Source organism: Manacus candei, unplaced genomic scaffold (genome assembly GCF_025592945.1).
Source record: "Manacus candei isolate 608988 ecotype Guabito, Panama unplaced genomic scaffold, ASM2559294v1 h1tg000027l, whole genome shotgun sequence".
In the NCBI taxonomy this organism is placed as follows: domain Eukaryota; kingdom Metazoa; phylum Chordata; class Aves; order Passeriformes; family Pipridae; genus Manacus; species Manacus candei.
Genome location: NW_026138075.1, coordinates 5,169,868 through 5,185,204, shown reverse-complemented (window position 1 = coordinate 5,185,204; position 15,337 = coordinate 5,169,868). Strand labels below are relative to the sequence as shown.

At 37.8% G+C, this 15,337-nt stretch overlaps 1 protein-coding gene across 2 annotated transcripts in view; it reads left to right on the top strand.

Annotated features, from left to right (window-relative positions):
- The window catches only part of HSD17B4 (hydroxysteroid 17-beta dehydrogenase 4), a 61,517-nt gene extending 47,244 nt beyond the window's left edge, over window positions 1-14,273 (top strand). For both annotated transcript variants that reach the window (XM_051789380.1, XM_051789381.1), the window contains exons 21-24: window positions 50-139; window positions 2,686-2,824; window positions 12,074-12,201; window positions 13,841-14,273. In XM_051789380.1, the coding sequence (XP_051645340.1) occupies window positions 50-139; window positions 2,686-2,824; window positions 12,074-12,201; window positions 13,841-13,930 (447 nt within the window). In that variant the 3' untranslated portion in view covers window positions 13,931-14,273. The remainder of the gene's footprint in view (window positions 1-49; window positions 140-2,685; window positions 2,825-12,073; window positions 12,202-13,840) is intronic.
- Window positions 14,274-15,337: the final 1,064 nt, after the last annotated feature.

Sequence of the window (15,337 nt, the reverse complement as noted above, 5' to 3'; positions counted from 1 at the left end):
TGCAAGTAACATCACCTCCTTAATTTATTTTCCCCTCCTGTCCCCGCAGGTCAAGGAGACCGGAGAAGTTGCTATTGCAGGGGGCTATGTGGATATAGTACCAGCCTTGGATAAACCTACTGCTCGAGAGCCTCTGAAGGTAGGGGGAAGCAATAAAAATCTTAACTTGCAAAGCAGCTCAGTTAGGCTTTATTTTTATGATATACACAGGAAAGATACTTAGATCACACACTAGTCTTATTTGCAATACACAGATGAGTGTGTGAGTTAAAAAGAGTGAACACACATGTTGTTTAAGATACAAAGGTTAATTGATCTATTCGAGAATAAAATTCCAGTTAAGACACACAGGATGGCTGATGTAGTTTAATGTGCTTGATGCTAATTGAATTCTTAGAATAAATATTGTGCTGTATGTTACAAAACAAGTGGGGCATGTACCACTGAGGGCCACAGGTTTCGAGCACTTGCATAACTTGAAATTGGAATTACATCCTATATCTGTAGAACAAGGATTTTGTTTTTATTTTGTAGATGTTAAAGATCAAAATCTGTGTAGGATGTAAAAGTGTGTGACCAACCTTTCTCAATTTTTTCAGAGATATGGAGAAAGTGGCAAGAAGGCATTAGAATAAGTGAAAATGAGATAATGTGCTCATAGAAAAGAACAGTTTTGTCATTGAATCATTTTGAGATAAGACTGAGAGCTATTGGTACATGGGGTTAGGCCTAACACAATATGCACTTTATACTGTGTATATTTAAAAAAATCCTCTGCATGCATGCATGCCTTAAGCCTTGCATACTGGACTTGCCACAGGAGACAGAATTGTACATGCAGTGCTGAGGATGATTAAGAACCTGGGTTCTTAATGTGATCTGAAAGACATTGAAGACAGTGCACTGCCTTATTAAACTGTATCTTTTTTCCCCTATGGATCCTTGCCTGTAAAGGGTGAAACTTTGTTGCATTGAAGTTTATGAAATGCTGAGGTAGTGATACTCATATGAAGCCTGTGATCACAGAATAGATAATATTGCGTGATACCTGGGCTGCATCCAGAGCAGCGTGGGCAGCAGGTCAAGGGAGGTGATTCTGTCCCCTTTCTCTGCTCTGATGAGGCTCCACCTGGAGTACTGCATCCAGCTCTGAGGTCCCCAATACAGACACAGACCTGTTGGAACGAGTCTAGAGGAGGGACACAAAGATGAATAGATGGATGGAGTGCATCTCTGAGGAAAGGCTGAAATAATTAGAATTGTTCAGCTTGGAAAAGAGAAGGCTTCAGGGTGATCTGATTGTGGCCTCCCAGTTCCTAAAGGGAACCTACAAGAGAAATGGAGAGGGACTTATTACAGAAGCACATAGTGACAGGACAGAGGGGATTGGCTTCCAGCTGAAAGACAGTAAGTTTAGATTAGATATTAGGAAATAATTCTTTACTGGGAGGGTGATGAGGCACTGAAACAGGTTCTCCAGAGAAGTTATGGTTGCCCCATCCCTGGAAGTGTTCAAGGCCAGGTTGGTTGCACTGAGCAGCCTGATCTAGTGAATGCTGTCCCTGTCCATGGCAGTGCAATTGGAACTAGATGATCTTTAAGGTCCCTCTCAACCTGGGTCATTCTGTGATTCTGTGATGCATTCCAAGAACCTGTTGCTTTTTGCTGCTTTTGTTTAATCTTCTGACATTCTGAACTGTTGCCTTATCTGCATTTGAAGTTCAAACACTAGAGCTTTTCAGAACTTTCCAGATTTTCTGTCTTCTTTTTTTTTTTTTTTTAAACTTGGGCAGAAAAGGTGTTTCTGTTTAAGCTTACTCTGAGAAATTAAGGTGCTTTAACAGACATTTGCTGAGAGGACCAGACATTCACCAGGAGAAACTAACCTGACTGAGTGAAGATTGGCAAATTTAAATGCCATTAGGAACCCTGTTGTATAATGAAAAATATTAGGCATAAACAAAGAGGTGACAGGATAGCAGCACGAGGATCACTGCATTCTGGTGTACAGGTGGGTACAGCAGAACAACTACAGCTATGAGAGCTTCTCTGCTCCCGTTCCAATTAGATGAGAAATGTCACTGGAGTAGCTTCTAAAGGTGTAGCCTTTTATCTAGCACAAATATTTGCTAAAGAAAGACAGTGAAAGGTTTGCGCAATAATGTGTTTGGAACAGTTGAAAATGTAAAAGTAGCTATTTGCACTCTTAAATTCTGTCCTCACTGCAGTTTTGACTGTGTTCATAGTTCAGTATATTTTGAACAACTTCCATGTCAAGCTAAAGTAATATACTGGTAAAACCAATTTTTTGTTTTAAAAACTAACCTGCCATTCACTGTGGAAAAAGTGACAATGGTTATCCTCCAAAGGGAATAAAGGGCAATTTAGAAACTATTAGAGCACTAATTAAAAAGCCTGTCTTGTGATGATAAATGACAAAACTGCAAAAGCAAGATTTGAAATAATTTGAAATGAAAATTTAGAATAAAGCATTTTCTGCTTAAATGTATTCTTTAGTGCTCATGGCTGCTAGAGGTGATTATTTTGTGGTGGAAGTAATCTCAATTGCATTTAATAATTCTGCTATAGATACTTTTCCTGGACACAATGCATAAGCTAAGAGACATATTCAGTACCTTTTAGCAAAGTTTCAATTTTCAATTCTTCGTACTCTCTTTTTTTAAGACTGTAGGGCTGCAGAGTGACCTCGTGTTTGAAGAAATTGGTCGTCGTGTCAAAGAGCTTGGAAACGAGCTGGTAAAGAAAGTAAACGCTGTATTCCAATGGGACATCACTAAAGATGGAAAAACAGCAATGCAATGGAGTAAGTTGTAGCTTTTATATAATACCCTGATGCATTTTTTTAATGAAGTGAGAATAATTATTTCTTTCTAATTAAACTGATGGCTTGAAAATAAGCATATGGTAGTAGATGAATATTCACTGGGACCTGAAAGTCTGAATGCATTCTGGATGCACAAGTGACAAGGGGGTCAGGTAAAGTCCCATACTGGCAGTTACTAACCTTTCTAGGAACATACTTCTGTAACTTGCCTATTTACATGCGGGCATAGACAAATATCCTTTGGAACTGAAGCGCATTTCTCTTTACATTTTCCAGATGGGATTGCCACTGCACTTAAGAAAGCATGCTAAATTAGCCTACTAGGAGCTCTGTGTTACAGTAATTAGTCTGCTGGTGATGTACATGCTAACTCATCTAAAACAAATAAGTAATTATTTCTACTGCATTGTTCTTGTCACTTCTGTGAAAATATAGCCCAATTTGTTTCCATTCAAATTTTCTGAGATCAAGGTTTAATGAAGCTACAATCATGATTTCTTATTGTTTAAGCATGGGTCTGGTTGATGAAAAGAGACTAAAGCCTGTAATAGCAATGGGTCAGAACTTTTTCTGGTAAGAGTGGATTATAGAATTATGTGAAGTGATCTGAGGGAGGCAAAACTACTTCCTCAAAAAATTTTTGTTCTTAAATTCTATTGTGCTATCTTTCTAAGGATATGTATTTAAAAAGAAAAAAAAATTAAAAACCGATTTATTGTCTTTCGAATTTATTTATTTTTTAGTTCATGTGTCTACTGGTCTGTTAGTGGAATGTAAAGTTTTTCCAAAAGGATGAAGCTTAGTCAGGTTGTAACTTTCAGGCCTTTGATATTTTGTGGAGAAATTAAAGTCTTTGGGTCAAGTCTGTTGCTTAGACTGCTTCATTTTCGTTGGTCTCTATGGTTGGATGTAGTCAGAAGGGTTTTGGGGGAGATGCAGATGAGTGAGCTGCCCTTTGACAGGCTGAGGGGAGAGACTGACAGTAGGTCAAATCAAGTCTGTGTTGTGTTTCGTTCTGTACATTGTGATTTTTTAAAAACTATTGTTAAGTCTTTACAATGTCTGTTCTCAAGAAATGGTTATTGTGTTTAAGAAACTGCTTGTCCTTTTACGGAACAATTTAGAAACCTATAGTTTCACCTTATCTTTACCTAATGTGAACCAGAAGAGATTCTGAGTAGCAAGACTGTTATTAAGTTTCAGGAAAAATATTATTGTGCTCTACCTTTTTTGCCTTTTAAGCAGTTTTTAAGGAATAAGGGGTGACTTTCACTTGGGTAGCAGTTAATCAATATGCTGAATATACGTATGTAAATTATGCCAGCTTATTACCTCTATATCAAAATGAGATGGGGGGAAATACTGAATAATCCACCTCAGATGTTCTGTCTTAAAATTCATTGCTGCTCTTAATCATTTCTCCTATCTGTAGTTTTCCATTTTTACACTCAGTAATTTAAAATTATGGACATGCTTTGAACCTCAACAAAAGGCTTATGAAGTCTTTCTTATGTTCTTACTTACATTTTTAGAAGATAATTAGAAGTGCATAGGTTAAACTCCAAAATACTTAAAGTGAATACTTGGGTTTGTTGGGAGTCACTCTGTATACTACATCAGTCCTGCCTGTTGTTTCATGTGTAACTAAATGTGATACAAGTGATGACCATGTTTATAATAACAGCCAGAAAACTATTTTAGGATGATTCATCATTGCCTTTAGTTTCAGAACTGCTTTGTTGGTCACCTATTATGTGTGTACAAAGAATAGAAGGACAAGACAATGGAGGAAAAAATCTACTGAGGAATGTTCCAGAGATGAATAAAGTTTCTCACTCGGGAAGGTCTGGAATTGCAAAATACTGAGTGCAGAACAAACACATTTATAGATTTAGACTTGAGCAGTGGCCTTACCTGCCTCATGAGACCAAGTTTCGTTAGAGGGGAAACAAGGAGATGTTTTGCCATTGTATCCAGAGCAAGAGAGTACTCCTGCTTCGAGTAAATCAGTAGTCAGCCTTTTCTGCTTTTCAAACAAAGCTTGTCCTCTCTTATGTTTCCTGCTGAAGCAGTAGGAGTAAAGTAACCTTCTTCCAATGCATATTTCCCTAGCTAAAAGGGATTAAATAGACATAACTTTTGTTTGTCCTGTTCCCTCTGCCTCTGTTGCAGTAAAAATTATTTGTACTTTTATATGAATTTGGAAAAAACCTTAGAACTCCCTGTGGGATGGAGGGTGGAGGAGGTAACCAAATATTTTAAACATTTCCTGTTACCAACTACTCTTAAGGGCTGAAATGAAGCATTTTCAAAATCTCGGAAAAGTTACTGTGAATATTTATATAGTGTGGTAAGTTCCTTCAAGCTTATGAATTACTGTAGACTCTGTGGTGTATTAAATAATTTAAATATTAAATTGTAATATTAAAATAGTTATGAAAACTCACTAGCAGAGTGTTAGCTGGTATGACAACTATAGTGTTGACCCTCACAGTTTGTCCTTATTTTGGATCAATAGCCTACTACTATTGCTGTCTACATAACTCTAATGGTACGTTTCTAATGGCAAGGTATGGATGTGTCTGCATGATGGAAATTTTATTTTGTGAGTTTTTAAAAACAGTGTTCCTGTCATTAAAAAACACACCCAAACAAACACAAAGAGAAAAAAAAGAGATTTATAAGCAGTTGCCAACTTAATTCTTTTTGCATGTTTGCATATGTTATTTTATTATTCAGTATTCAAGAGCATCATCATGTACTGTCTCTTCTACCAGATGCTCGTATAATTAATTTTGCATAGTGAATGTGGAAGAAGAGAGTAGTTTATGATTTTACATTCGAAGGAAGACAGCTTTCTTGCAGCTAGGATATTCTCAATAACTCAAAAGATTTCTGTCTTTGTATGATCTTTATGAGAGCCTCATATATAGGTCACCAGTAAGACTTTTGTAATGCACATGAATGATGGTAGTCAGTTTAGAATACATAACATTGACAATGCCATTTGCCGACTTGAATGCTTGACTTTTTCGGTTGTTAATGTAATGGAAGCTTCTGTACATAATTAGAAATTTTAGCCTTTGGCAAATTAATTTTTTACTTTAAAAATTGAAGATGATAGTAAGATTGTAACCTTTGCTATAGCTCGAATTTAGTTATGTGTCACTATTTTGGCTATTTTCAAACCTGCTTCAGCTTTACAGAGTTACTCAACTATGTCAGTAGAATGACCCTTCTTTACACTTCAGTTTGACCTACTGATTATTAATTGATCTTCTGTAATTTTAAATCAGTTTTGTAAATGTTATGCTGTTAGAACACTTCTGTCTTTCTGTCTTTTCTAAGTAAAATTGCTGTTTGAAGGGTAGATCTTATGATGTACGTATCTACAAGAGAGCAAAAGGGAAAATACGACATTAAAATGAATTTAGATTTTGATTCATGTGGCTAAATACTACATACTATTTTAATGTATGGTCAAAATTCTTTGAACTGAAATGAGAGGACGAATATTACTTGGGGGGGAGTTTTTTGTTTTGTTTCAAACCATGAGTTCATGCCAATTATTTCATTATCTCTCTTCTTTTTAGGTATCTCTTTTTAAGGGCCTCAAAGGCCTTTAGAAACAGTGTTTCTGGTTCTCTTGAGCTACCTGCTAGGCCTCTTCCGCTTGTTAAATTTGTTACATAGTTGTCCTGCATTGTGTTTCAATTTTTTGACTTGTCGCTTTTGCTCAGCTTTGTGCTGTTGTGGTAACTGCAGCAGTTGACAATGCTGGAAACAATCTGGGCCCTGCAGCCCATTGCTGTCTTAGCCAGTGATTATAGCTCCAGCATCTTCTACTAGTGTCCTTCAGCCTTCTAAGATCTGGGAGGGAAGCGTATGAGAGAAGGCAGCAGTATTAAGGGCTGCTGTTGCAGCTACACGTCGAGTCCTGTGTCCAGTTCAGGGCCTCTCAGTTCAGGTGCTGGAGTTAGTCCAGAGAAAGGCAATGGACCTCATGAAGGGTCTGGACCACAGGTCTTATGAAGAGCAGCTGAGGGAGCTGGGGTTGTTTAGCCCAGAGAAGAGTAGGCTCAGGGGAGACCTTACCACTCTCTACAACTGCCTGAAAGGAGGTTGTAGCCAGGTGGGGGTCAGCCTCTTCTGCCAGGTAGCAAGTGACAGGATGAGAGGAAATGGCCTCAAGCTGCAGCAGAGGAGGTTCATGTTGGACATCAGGAAGAATTTTTTCATGGAAAAAGTTGTTAAGCATTGGAATGGACTGCCTATGGAGGTTGTGAAGTCACCATCACTGGAGGTGTCCAAGAAATGACTGGAGGTGGCAGTTGGTGCCATGTCTAGTTGTCAGGGTGCTGATCAGTCAAAGGTTGGACTTGATGATCTCAGAGGTCTGTTTCAACCTTAATGATTCTGTGATCCTGTGAAATTTGTTCCCATGTATGCAGTCATTCTGGTCTTTTCCAAACTTTAGGAAACCAAAAGACTGGGGGTTTTTCATACTTACATTTATTTCTAGTGTTTTGTTTTGACTGCAGGTGTGACCTTTTGATCTCTACTCTCTGCAGTAAACCAAGATTTTTATTAGTTTAAATGAAATGTAATTTGTGAATTGAATTAGCTTTTGTTGTTAAAGAGACGCTTCTTGATGGAGACACTGGTATTAGTAACACTAGTCTGTTTAACCAGCAATGACTTTTATGTAGCTGTCTGTGGATTGTGTGAAGCTGTGGAGGGGTGTAGAACAATTGACCTTGCACTCAGGATGTGATATTTTGGACAGCTCTTCTGCTGTCTAAACAATGTTGAACTGTAACCACTGATAACTGGCCTTAATTTAATGGTATTTCTATACAAAATCAAGCTGTTCTAATTTAAGAGGATGCTGAAAATCCTCTTAAGAAGATAAAGATACAGATTTTGGCAGTATCAAAACCTAAGGAGTAAGTGTAGTGGAACTGGAGCTGTCTTTTGTTATTTTTTAACAAAATTCTTAGTTGACACCCACCCCAGCTTTGATTTTCCTAGTTTGCTTCACTACCTAAAGCATACTTTGCTCTCTCCTTCGTATTTATTATGGTACATCAGTTGCCTTTGTTTTCAACAGTTATAAAATATTAATCTTTTTTTTTAGAGTTAAGGTAGTTCATTTCAACTTCTCTTTCCAGATAAGAGAAAAGGCATTGCCACTGAGATTTGTTGGTTGATAGTTAACGACTTTCTGGAACAGTACTCAGAAGAATTTACCCATCTGTTGCTTTTCCTCATGCTGCTGAAGACACTGCTGAAGGCAGGAGATATTTCTGTTCCTTTCCGGTTCTTGGAAGATTAAAACTTTGTGATGAGAACCAGGGAGAAATTGTTGCTTGTAGTTGCTTGTTAACAGCTGACAAATGAAGGCGAAACTGCTCAATAATTTTATGATGTAATATGACTTCAGGCAGTGAAGAATGGGTGACACTTCGTTTTGTTTGCTTTAAGAAAAAGTTTTCTATTGCCATTACCCTTTTAAAGCAAAACAAATCCCAAACCAAAACAAACAAAAAATTAGTCTAATTGTTAATATTTCTCTCCTAGAAAAGGTAAGGCACTCCTCAAGGGCAAAGCAAATGTCTATCCTAAATCTTAGAATGTCAATGTCTAGTGTTTTAACTTCTATACATGTGATTTCCGCCCCCTTTGTATTATGTCTCTGACAACACTATCTTGTGAACGATAATAATTCATAGATATTTAATTACTTTAGTGTAAGTAACAATGGAAGATTCTTCATGTTTTTGTGGAAAAGACAGTTTTGTTGTCAGAGTACTTTTCTTTTGTGGCTGCTGTGTAATTCCTTTTCATTTTTAGTTCTTCATCAAAAATCTTGATGGTCTTTACAAAGAATACAGAGGAAGTGCAAATAATATTTTAATAACATACCATTACATTAGTCCTTTTTTGTTTGTTTGGTTTGGTTTGGTTTTTTAAATTTCCAGTAAGTTTTAATTTGAGGTAGGTTAAGGATTTGGTGTGGTCAGCCTGACCCAGCAAGGTTATGGAGCAGATTATCTTGAGTGTGATCACGTGGCACATGCAGAACAACCAAGAGGTCAGGCCCATTCAGCAGGGGTTTAGGAGAGGGAGGTCCTGATCAAAGGCTCAGCAAAGCCTTTGATATGGTCTCCCATGACATTCTCCTGGAAAAGCACTCTTTGCTGGGTTAAAAACTAGCTGGATGGCTGGGCCAAGAGAGTGATGGTGAATGATGCTGCATCCACTTGGTGTCCGATCATGCATGGTGTTCCCAATGGCTCAGTATTTACCAGTACTGTTTAATATCTTTAATTTCATCTTTGATTATCTAGACGAGGGCATCAAGTGTCCCCTCAGTCTGTTTACAGATGACACTGAGTTGGGTGGAAGTATAGATCTGTTGGAGGGTGGGAAGGCTCTGCAGAGGGATTTGGACAGGCTGGATCAATGGACCAAGGTCAGCTGGATGAGGTTCAACAAGGTGAAGTGCCAAGTCCTGCACTTGCATCTCAACAACCCCCTACAGCTCTGCAGACTTGGGGAAGAGTGGCTGGAAAGTTGCCTGTTGGAAAAGGACCTGGGGGTGCTGGTCAACAGCTGTCTGAATGTGAGCCAGCAGTGTGCCCAGGGGGCCAGGAAGGCCAGTGACATCCTGACTTGTATCAAAAATAACATGGCCAGCAGGACCAGGGCACTGATTGTCCCTCTGTACTCGGCACCGGTGAGGCCACGTCTTGACTGCTGTTTCCAGTTCTGAGCCCCTCACTGCAAGAAAGGCATTGAGGTGCTGGAGCGTGTCCAGAGAAGGGCAACAGAGCTGGTGAAGGTTCTTGAGCACAAGTCCTATGAGGAGTGACTGAGGGAGCTGGGAGTGTTTAGCCTGGAGAAAAGGAGGCTCAGGGGCAACCTTATCGCTCTCTACAACTACCTGAAAGGAGATTGTAGCCAGGTGGGGATTGGCCTCTTCTCCCTGGTAACTGGCACCAGGACAACAGGAAGTGGCCTCATTCATGTTGGACATCAGGAGGAATTTCTTCATGGAAAGGGTGGAGTCACCATCCCTTTTGAGGTGTTTAAGAAACAACTGGACATGGCATTTAGCGCTATGGTTTGGTTGTCAAGGTAGTGATGAGTTAAAGGTTGGACTCGTTGATCTTAGAGGTCTTTTCCAACCCTAATGATTCTGTGATTTTATGAGTGTAAACATAAAAGGTTTGTCTGTGGTACCATGATTATGCAATGTTTAAAGGCATGTTTGTGCTTTGAGAGCTTACAATTAATTGTAGATGTTGATTGGTAAACAATGGTCCTGTGATTTGGCTAGGAAATGGAGAACAGGAGCGTAACAATATTGTTACAACTGAATGTACAACAATTTAACAACTGTTAAGTATGTACTATATTCAAAATAAAACTTAGATATTGTTAGAAATTGCCTGACTCACTGCACCTTTTTAATTTTGTTTGTATCAAAACTTAACACTGCTGAGACTGATGGATGAGTCTTACCAATAAGATATGTCAAAATTGCTTTTCCAGTCAGTAGGTAATGAAGAAGTTGTGTCTTGGCAAACATTATGTCAGGCTTTCAGTGTCTGTGTCCCTTCTAAACAGTCCAGGGACTGTTCCAGAAAAAATTAAATAGATGCAAAATGAAGCACTAGAAGGGATTTCTAAGGTCTGGAAGTAATTCAAAACAAATAACTGAGAACTTTAAGTATCCTAGATACTATGTCTGTTTTGTAAATTAATCTGTTGGGCTTACTGACCAATGCTGTTTGGCTCAAAGGGAGCTCAGTTTGGCTACATTGCTATGGTTTGTAACATTGCTAGCATTTGAGTAGTGGTGTGTTTTGAAAGCACATGGGTAGTTAAGCTTAGTTAACTTAGTCTGGGGAGCTGGTATCCACTGTGAAGCTTGCATTTCATGATTCAGTAGATGATTTTTTGATCGTTTTTTTCCTCTAATAATAGTCTGTGCCTGTATAACCTACAGAAGAATGTTTAAAGGCTCACATATGATGTTAGACTATATAGTACCTGTTTTGGGTCAAAAGGATGTTACACAGCTCCTACCCACAAACAAAAAGTTACACATCATTCATCTGGTCCTCAGTCATTGTTTTCTTTCTTCTCATATTGTATCAAGCTATATGCCTGAAAGTGATATGCATGAAACCTGCTTCAGAAATTATAATTTACTTTAAAATCAACTGGATATAATAGTTCACTATGTCACTTCTCACTGAGCAACTTAACTCCCCTTCTAGTTTTGTTATAACTGGATAAATTTCAGAAAATTAAAGACATAGACAGACTGAAGCTACTCCCAGTCTTCATGGTTCCCCTTATCCTTTCAAAAAATTGTTTCATGTAGACTGCACATAAGATAGTTTATGTAGAGAAGTCTCCATCGTTTAGCAAGTGCCTTAAAATTTGTCAATGAACTGGCATCCATGATTCTGTGATTAGAGATGCCATGCCCTTCCTTATGGGAACATGCACTTGAATACTGTGTGGGGTTGGAGCACGATGGATCAAGAGGGAAAAGTGTAAAGGTAAGACAGGGAATCTGCAAAATCTGAGAATGATTTGGCAGAGCATATCCTGTCAAAATACTCTTCTAGCCAAATGACACAATACCTGATAGTGTTAGCTTTGTAATAGATTATTTTGGCAGGTCATTTGGTGTGGGAAAAGAACACTCTGAAGCTACAGACAGTTTGAGGAAGAGGAAGACAGATACTTGGCAAGGCTTTAAATGTTCTTTGCCTCAAGCAGAACAGGCTATATTGCCTGTGGAGCAGAACAAGGAAAATACAAGTGTGTTTGAATGCCACCATGTCTGCATTGTCTGACTATAGGATATTGTTTTCAAACATTAGAATTCATTACTAACTTTAACATTTGCACAGTGACTGCACTAATTAATATCTTATGCATCTTTAGTGTTGTTCAAAAACAGTTTTTACCATTGCTGCAAGAATTGTTTAAAGGCAGTCCCTGCTGCAAGTGCCCTCCCCCTTAGCACAGGAATAATTTTTTATTTTCTTTCATTAAAGAAGAAGAATTAAACCTCATTCATTTTCTTAGTGGCTGATAGGTGATAGTTTAGACCGGATGCTTTATAATAATAGATAAGGAGAGTAGTGTTCTTTAGCCTGAAGATTTCATCGTTAATTTGAAATTATCTTTGCTTTTCCTTCTTAGCAATTGACTTAAAGAATGGCTCTGGAGCGGTGTATCAAGGACCTGCCAGAAATTCTCCTGATACCACCTTCACTCTCTCAGATGAGGATTTCATGGATGTGGTACAACAAAAGACCAACCCACAAAAGGTAAAACCTGTGTGTCACAGACATACTCACTTGCATGGGGACATACTATATGCCTTAAATCAATCTTCGATTCATGACTGTTTGGATTCCAAAATCTGCAACAAAGTTAGTAGTTTGTTTGTTTCCTGGTACTTCACAATATATGATCTGCAAGGTTTGTCACTTTGATCATTCAGGCTGTTTTGACTGTCATATTGCAGCAAGTTGATATTTGTTGCAATGTTCTGATTTACTGCTAATACTGCAGTAGAGTGAAAGGTCGGACAGTGAATGCATGTAGATGCATTGAAACTGGTCAAAATTCACCCAAACTATGATGATTTTGTCAGGGAGAGAAAGATTTAAGAAAGGTCTGTAATCTGGGTCTGCACTTTCAGCTTCTTGGAGTAATCATCTGCTTAAAACTACTAATTTTACTAATAAAAATGGCTTGTGTAAAAGTAAATTAAACTGTCACAAATTTAATATGTCAGTTTACAGATTAAAGCTTGAGCAAATGAAAACTTTAATTGAGCTCATCATATATCAAACAATTCCTTTTCTTTGATCCCAAGCAGAAGTTGTTGGAGACTTTGATTATAAAATTGGAGACTAACGATCATGGTGAATGTTTGTTATAAATCCTACATACCACATGAATAAAATCCTTTGTGACCCTCTGTATATAGCAGGCATAAAACATAAATGAACAAGATGTTGACATGTAATCATCAGAATGCTAAAGAACAGTGATTGAGATTCAGGAGCATGATCTATTCTTGGGCATTTGTATTTCCTTTGAGTTTCTGTGAAGTTTTTCATCTAAAGAAGCTCAAAGCATCTATTCAGATTCTTTTCTGCTGGCTCTCTCTATTCTTTATTTGAATGTATTTCAAGTTAATGGAACTATGCAAAAGCACATTCAAAGAACTTTCAAAGAGCTTTCAAACTGCAAAGCCACAGTGAAGCAAAACTAGTTTTATAAAAAATACGAACTGAATGTGAAACAGGGTATACAGCTCTTTGAAGTAGGGACAATAAAAATGTAATATACTGGCATTTCAATGAAAGTATGCTATGTATAAACCCAGAGCATTTCTTTGAGATATGCTTATACATACATTGTGCAAGTTTCTGGTTCATTTGGTATGAATTTGAGTGATACCTTACCTTTTCATTAGGCCTTTAGTTTTCATTAAATAACCTTTTCATTCTGTTTTTTCATTTCTTATAGGGATATATGGATAAGTGTAGCATGGGGGGACGAGTCTGGGAGCTTTATTTTTGTACCCTGCTGAAATTTTGCCATCAGCTTCTGTGTAGGCATTTGTCTTACAACAGGAGAAGTCCTCTGTGCTATACAAAGAAAAGAAATAGAGGTTACTGAAGTTGCTTTGTATTTTCTTCTTTTCTCCTGAGTGATAAACTTGGCCTTGTCTGCACTACGGACGGAAAACTATTTCTGGATGGTATTAGAATGGAACTGGAATGGTTTTCATTAACAAACAATAACCATTAGGCGTCCTGCACTGAAGGCTTTCTCCTGAGTACTGAACAACCACACTTAACCTTTGGCTTCTTATTTGGTTCTAGCAACTCTTTGATTTGTGTGTAAACAACTGAATACACACTTTTTTTCCCTCTTGTCTGCTCTTTTTAGGCGTTCTTCTCCGGTAAACTGAAAGTGAAGGGTAACATCATGCTGAGCCAGAAATTGGAAATGATCCTGAAAGATTACGCCAGGCTCTGAACTGCTTGATCATCTCCCATAGCAGTGAAGAACTTCGGAAGATAGAAACCTTAATTAGTTCGGAATCAATGACTGAAACATTTGCAGGCTATATAACATCAATGTATTGATTCATTATACTGCTAATACACAAGCTGATTTAATTACTGTAGACAGAAGTTATGAAATGAGCATAACTGTTACTATTGTCCCTTTTTAGTTTCTCAGCAATGGTAGAGAATCACACTTTTTTCATTGCACACCTTTATCTAAACAAAATTTATGTAGTTCTTACAAAGAAGCATATATTTCTATGTTAATTATGAAGAAAATTAAACCAATAGACATCTTTGATATCTCCTTATATGTGTCTGTCAGTCTTCATTCTTATTGCCTTAGATAGACTGGTTTCTCTGAGTCTAGCTGGTTTATTATTAAAACTGACTTTTTTGTCTAAAGTTCTCATGATCCCATCAAAACAGCTGGAAGATGGAAATCAGTTCTGTTTATTTACATCTTGTCATTATGTGTTTTTTTTCTGTACAGGAAAAACTCTTGAACTTAGCTCCGCCCAGATTGATTAGTCATTTTCATATAAGCTACTCTTATAAATCATGTGGAAGGTGGTTAGTGTTAGTTCTTTAGGGGAAGCTTTTTCACCTGGGAGGCATTAATGCTGCCCCAAAGGCTGTTACTAGAGCTAGATTGTTCTTCATGTAGATTCATTCTCGTGAGGGCCAGCATCATGGCAGCAGGGAACGATGGAAGTCAATTCCTCATTTTGAACCTACAGCCAGAACTGAGACAGCAGCTGTGGCTGTATGTTTTCCTAAATAAGGTATGCTCTTAATTGCTAATAGCCATGTGAACACCTGGAAATTTGATTTCATCAGTTTGACCAACATTTTGTGTCCTCTGTAATTTTTTTTTCTCCTCCAGACATGTTCTATGTTTATACCTCTCAAAGAATTCTGGCTCTCTAAGACTTGTTTTTTCTGTCCCAAAACTTGGAGGTACTTACCTTCCCTTTTTGAGTAGACCATAGCCATTAAAGAACTTTGTGGGGCTGCACTTGAGTATGACAGTTTGAAGATAAATTCTACATGTTGTAATACTAAGTCAAATACTCAAAAAATTTATTTCTTCGCAGCTATAGTATCAACCATGCTTTGGTTCAGGCAGAGAAACATGAATCTTAAGTATGTCAACAAGTATCTCACAAAAATCACATCATGAATAGATGGGAAACAACAGTGTGAGGTTTGGCATCTCAAAGAGGCTGTCAAATAGAAATGACCGAAAAAATGCCCTTTTACCACATAACATTTACCTTTTTCATGGCAGTCATTTTCATGTGTGAGTAGGACCTAATAATACCCTCTACTGCCCAACTTCTGTTTTTCAAGCAGCTTTGTGTCAAATAGGTAA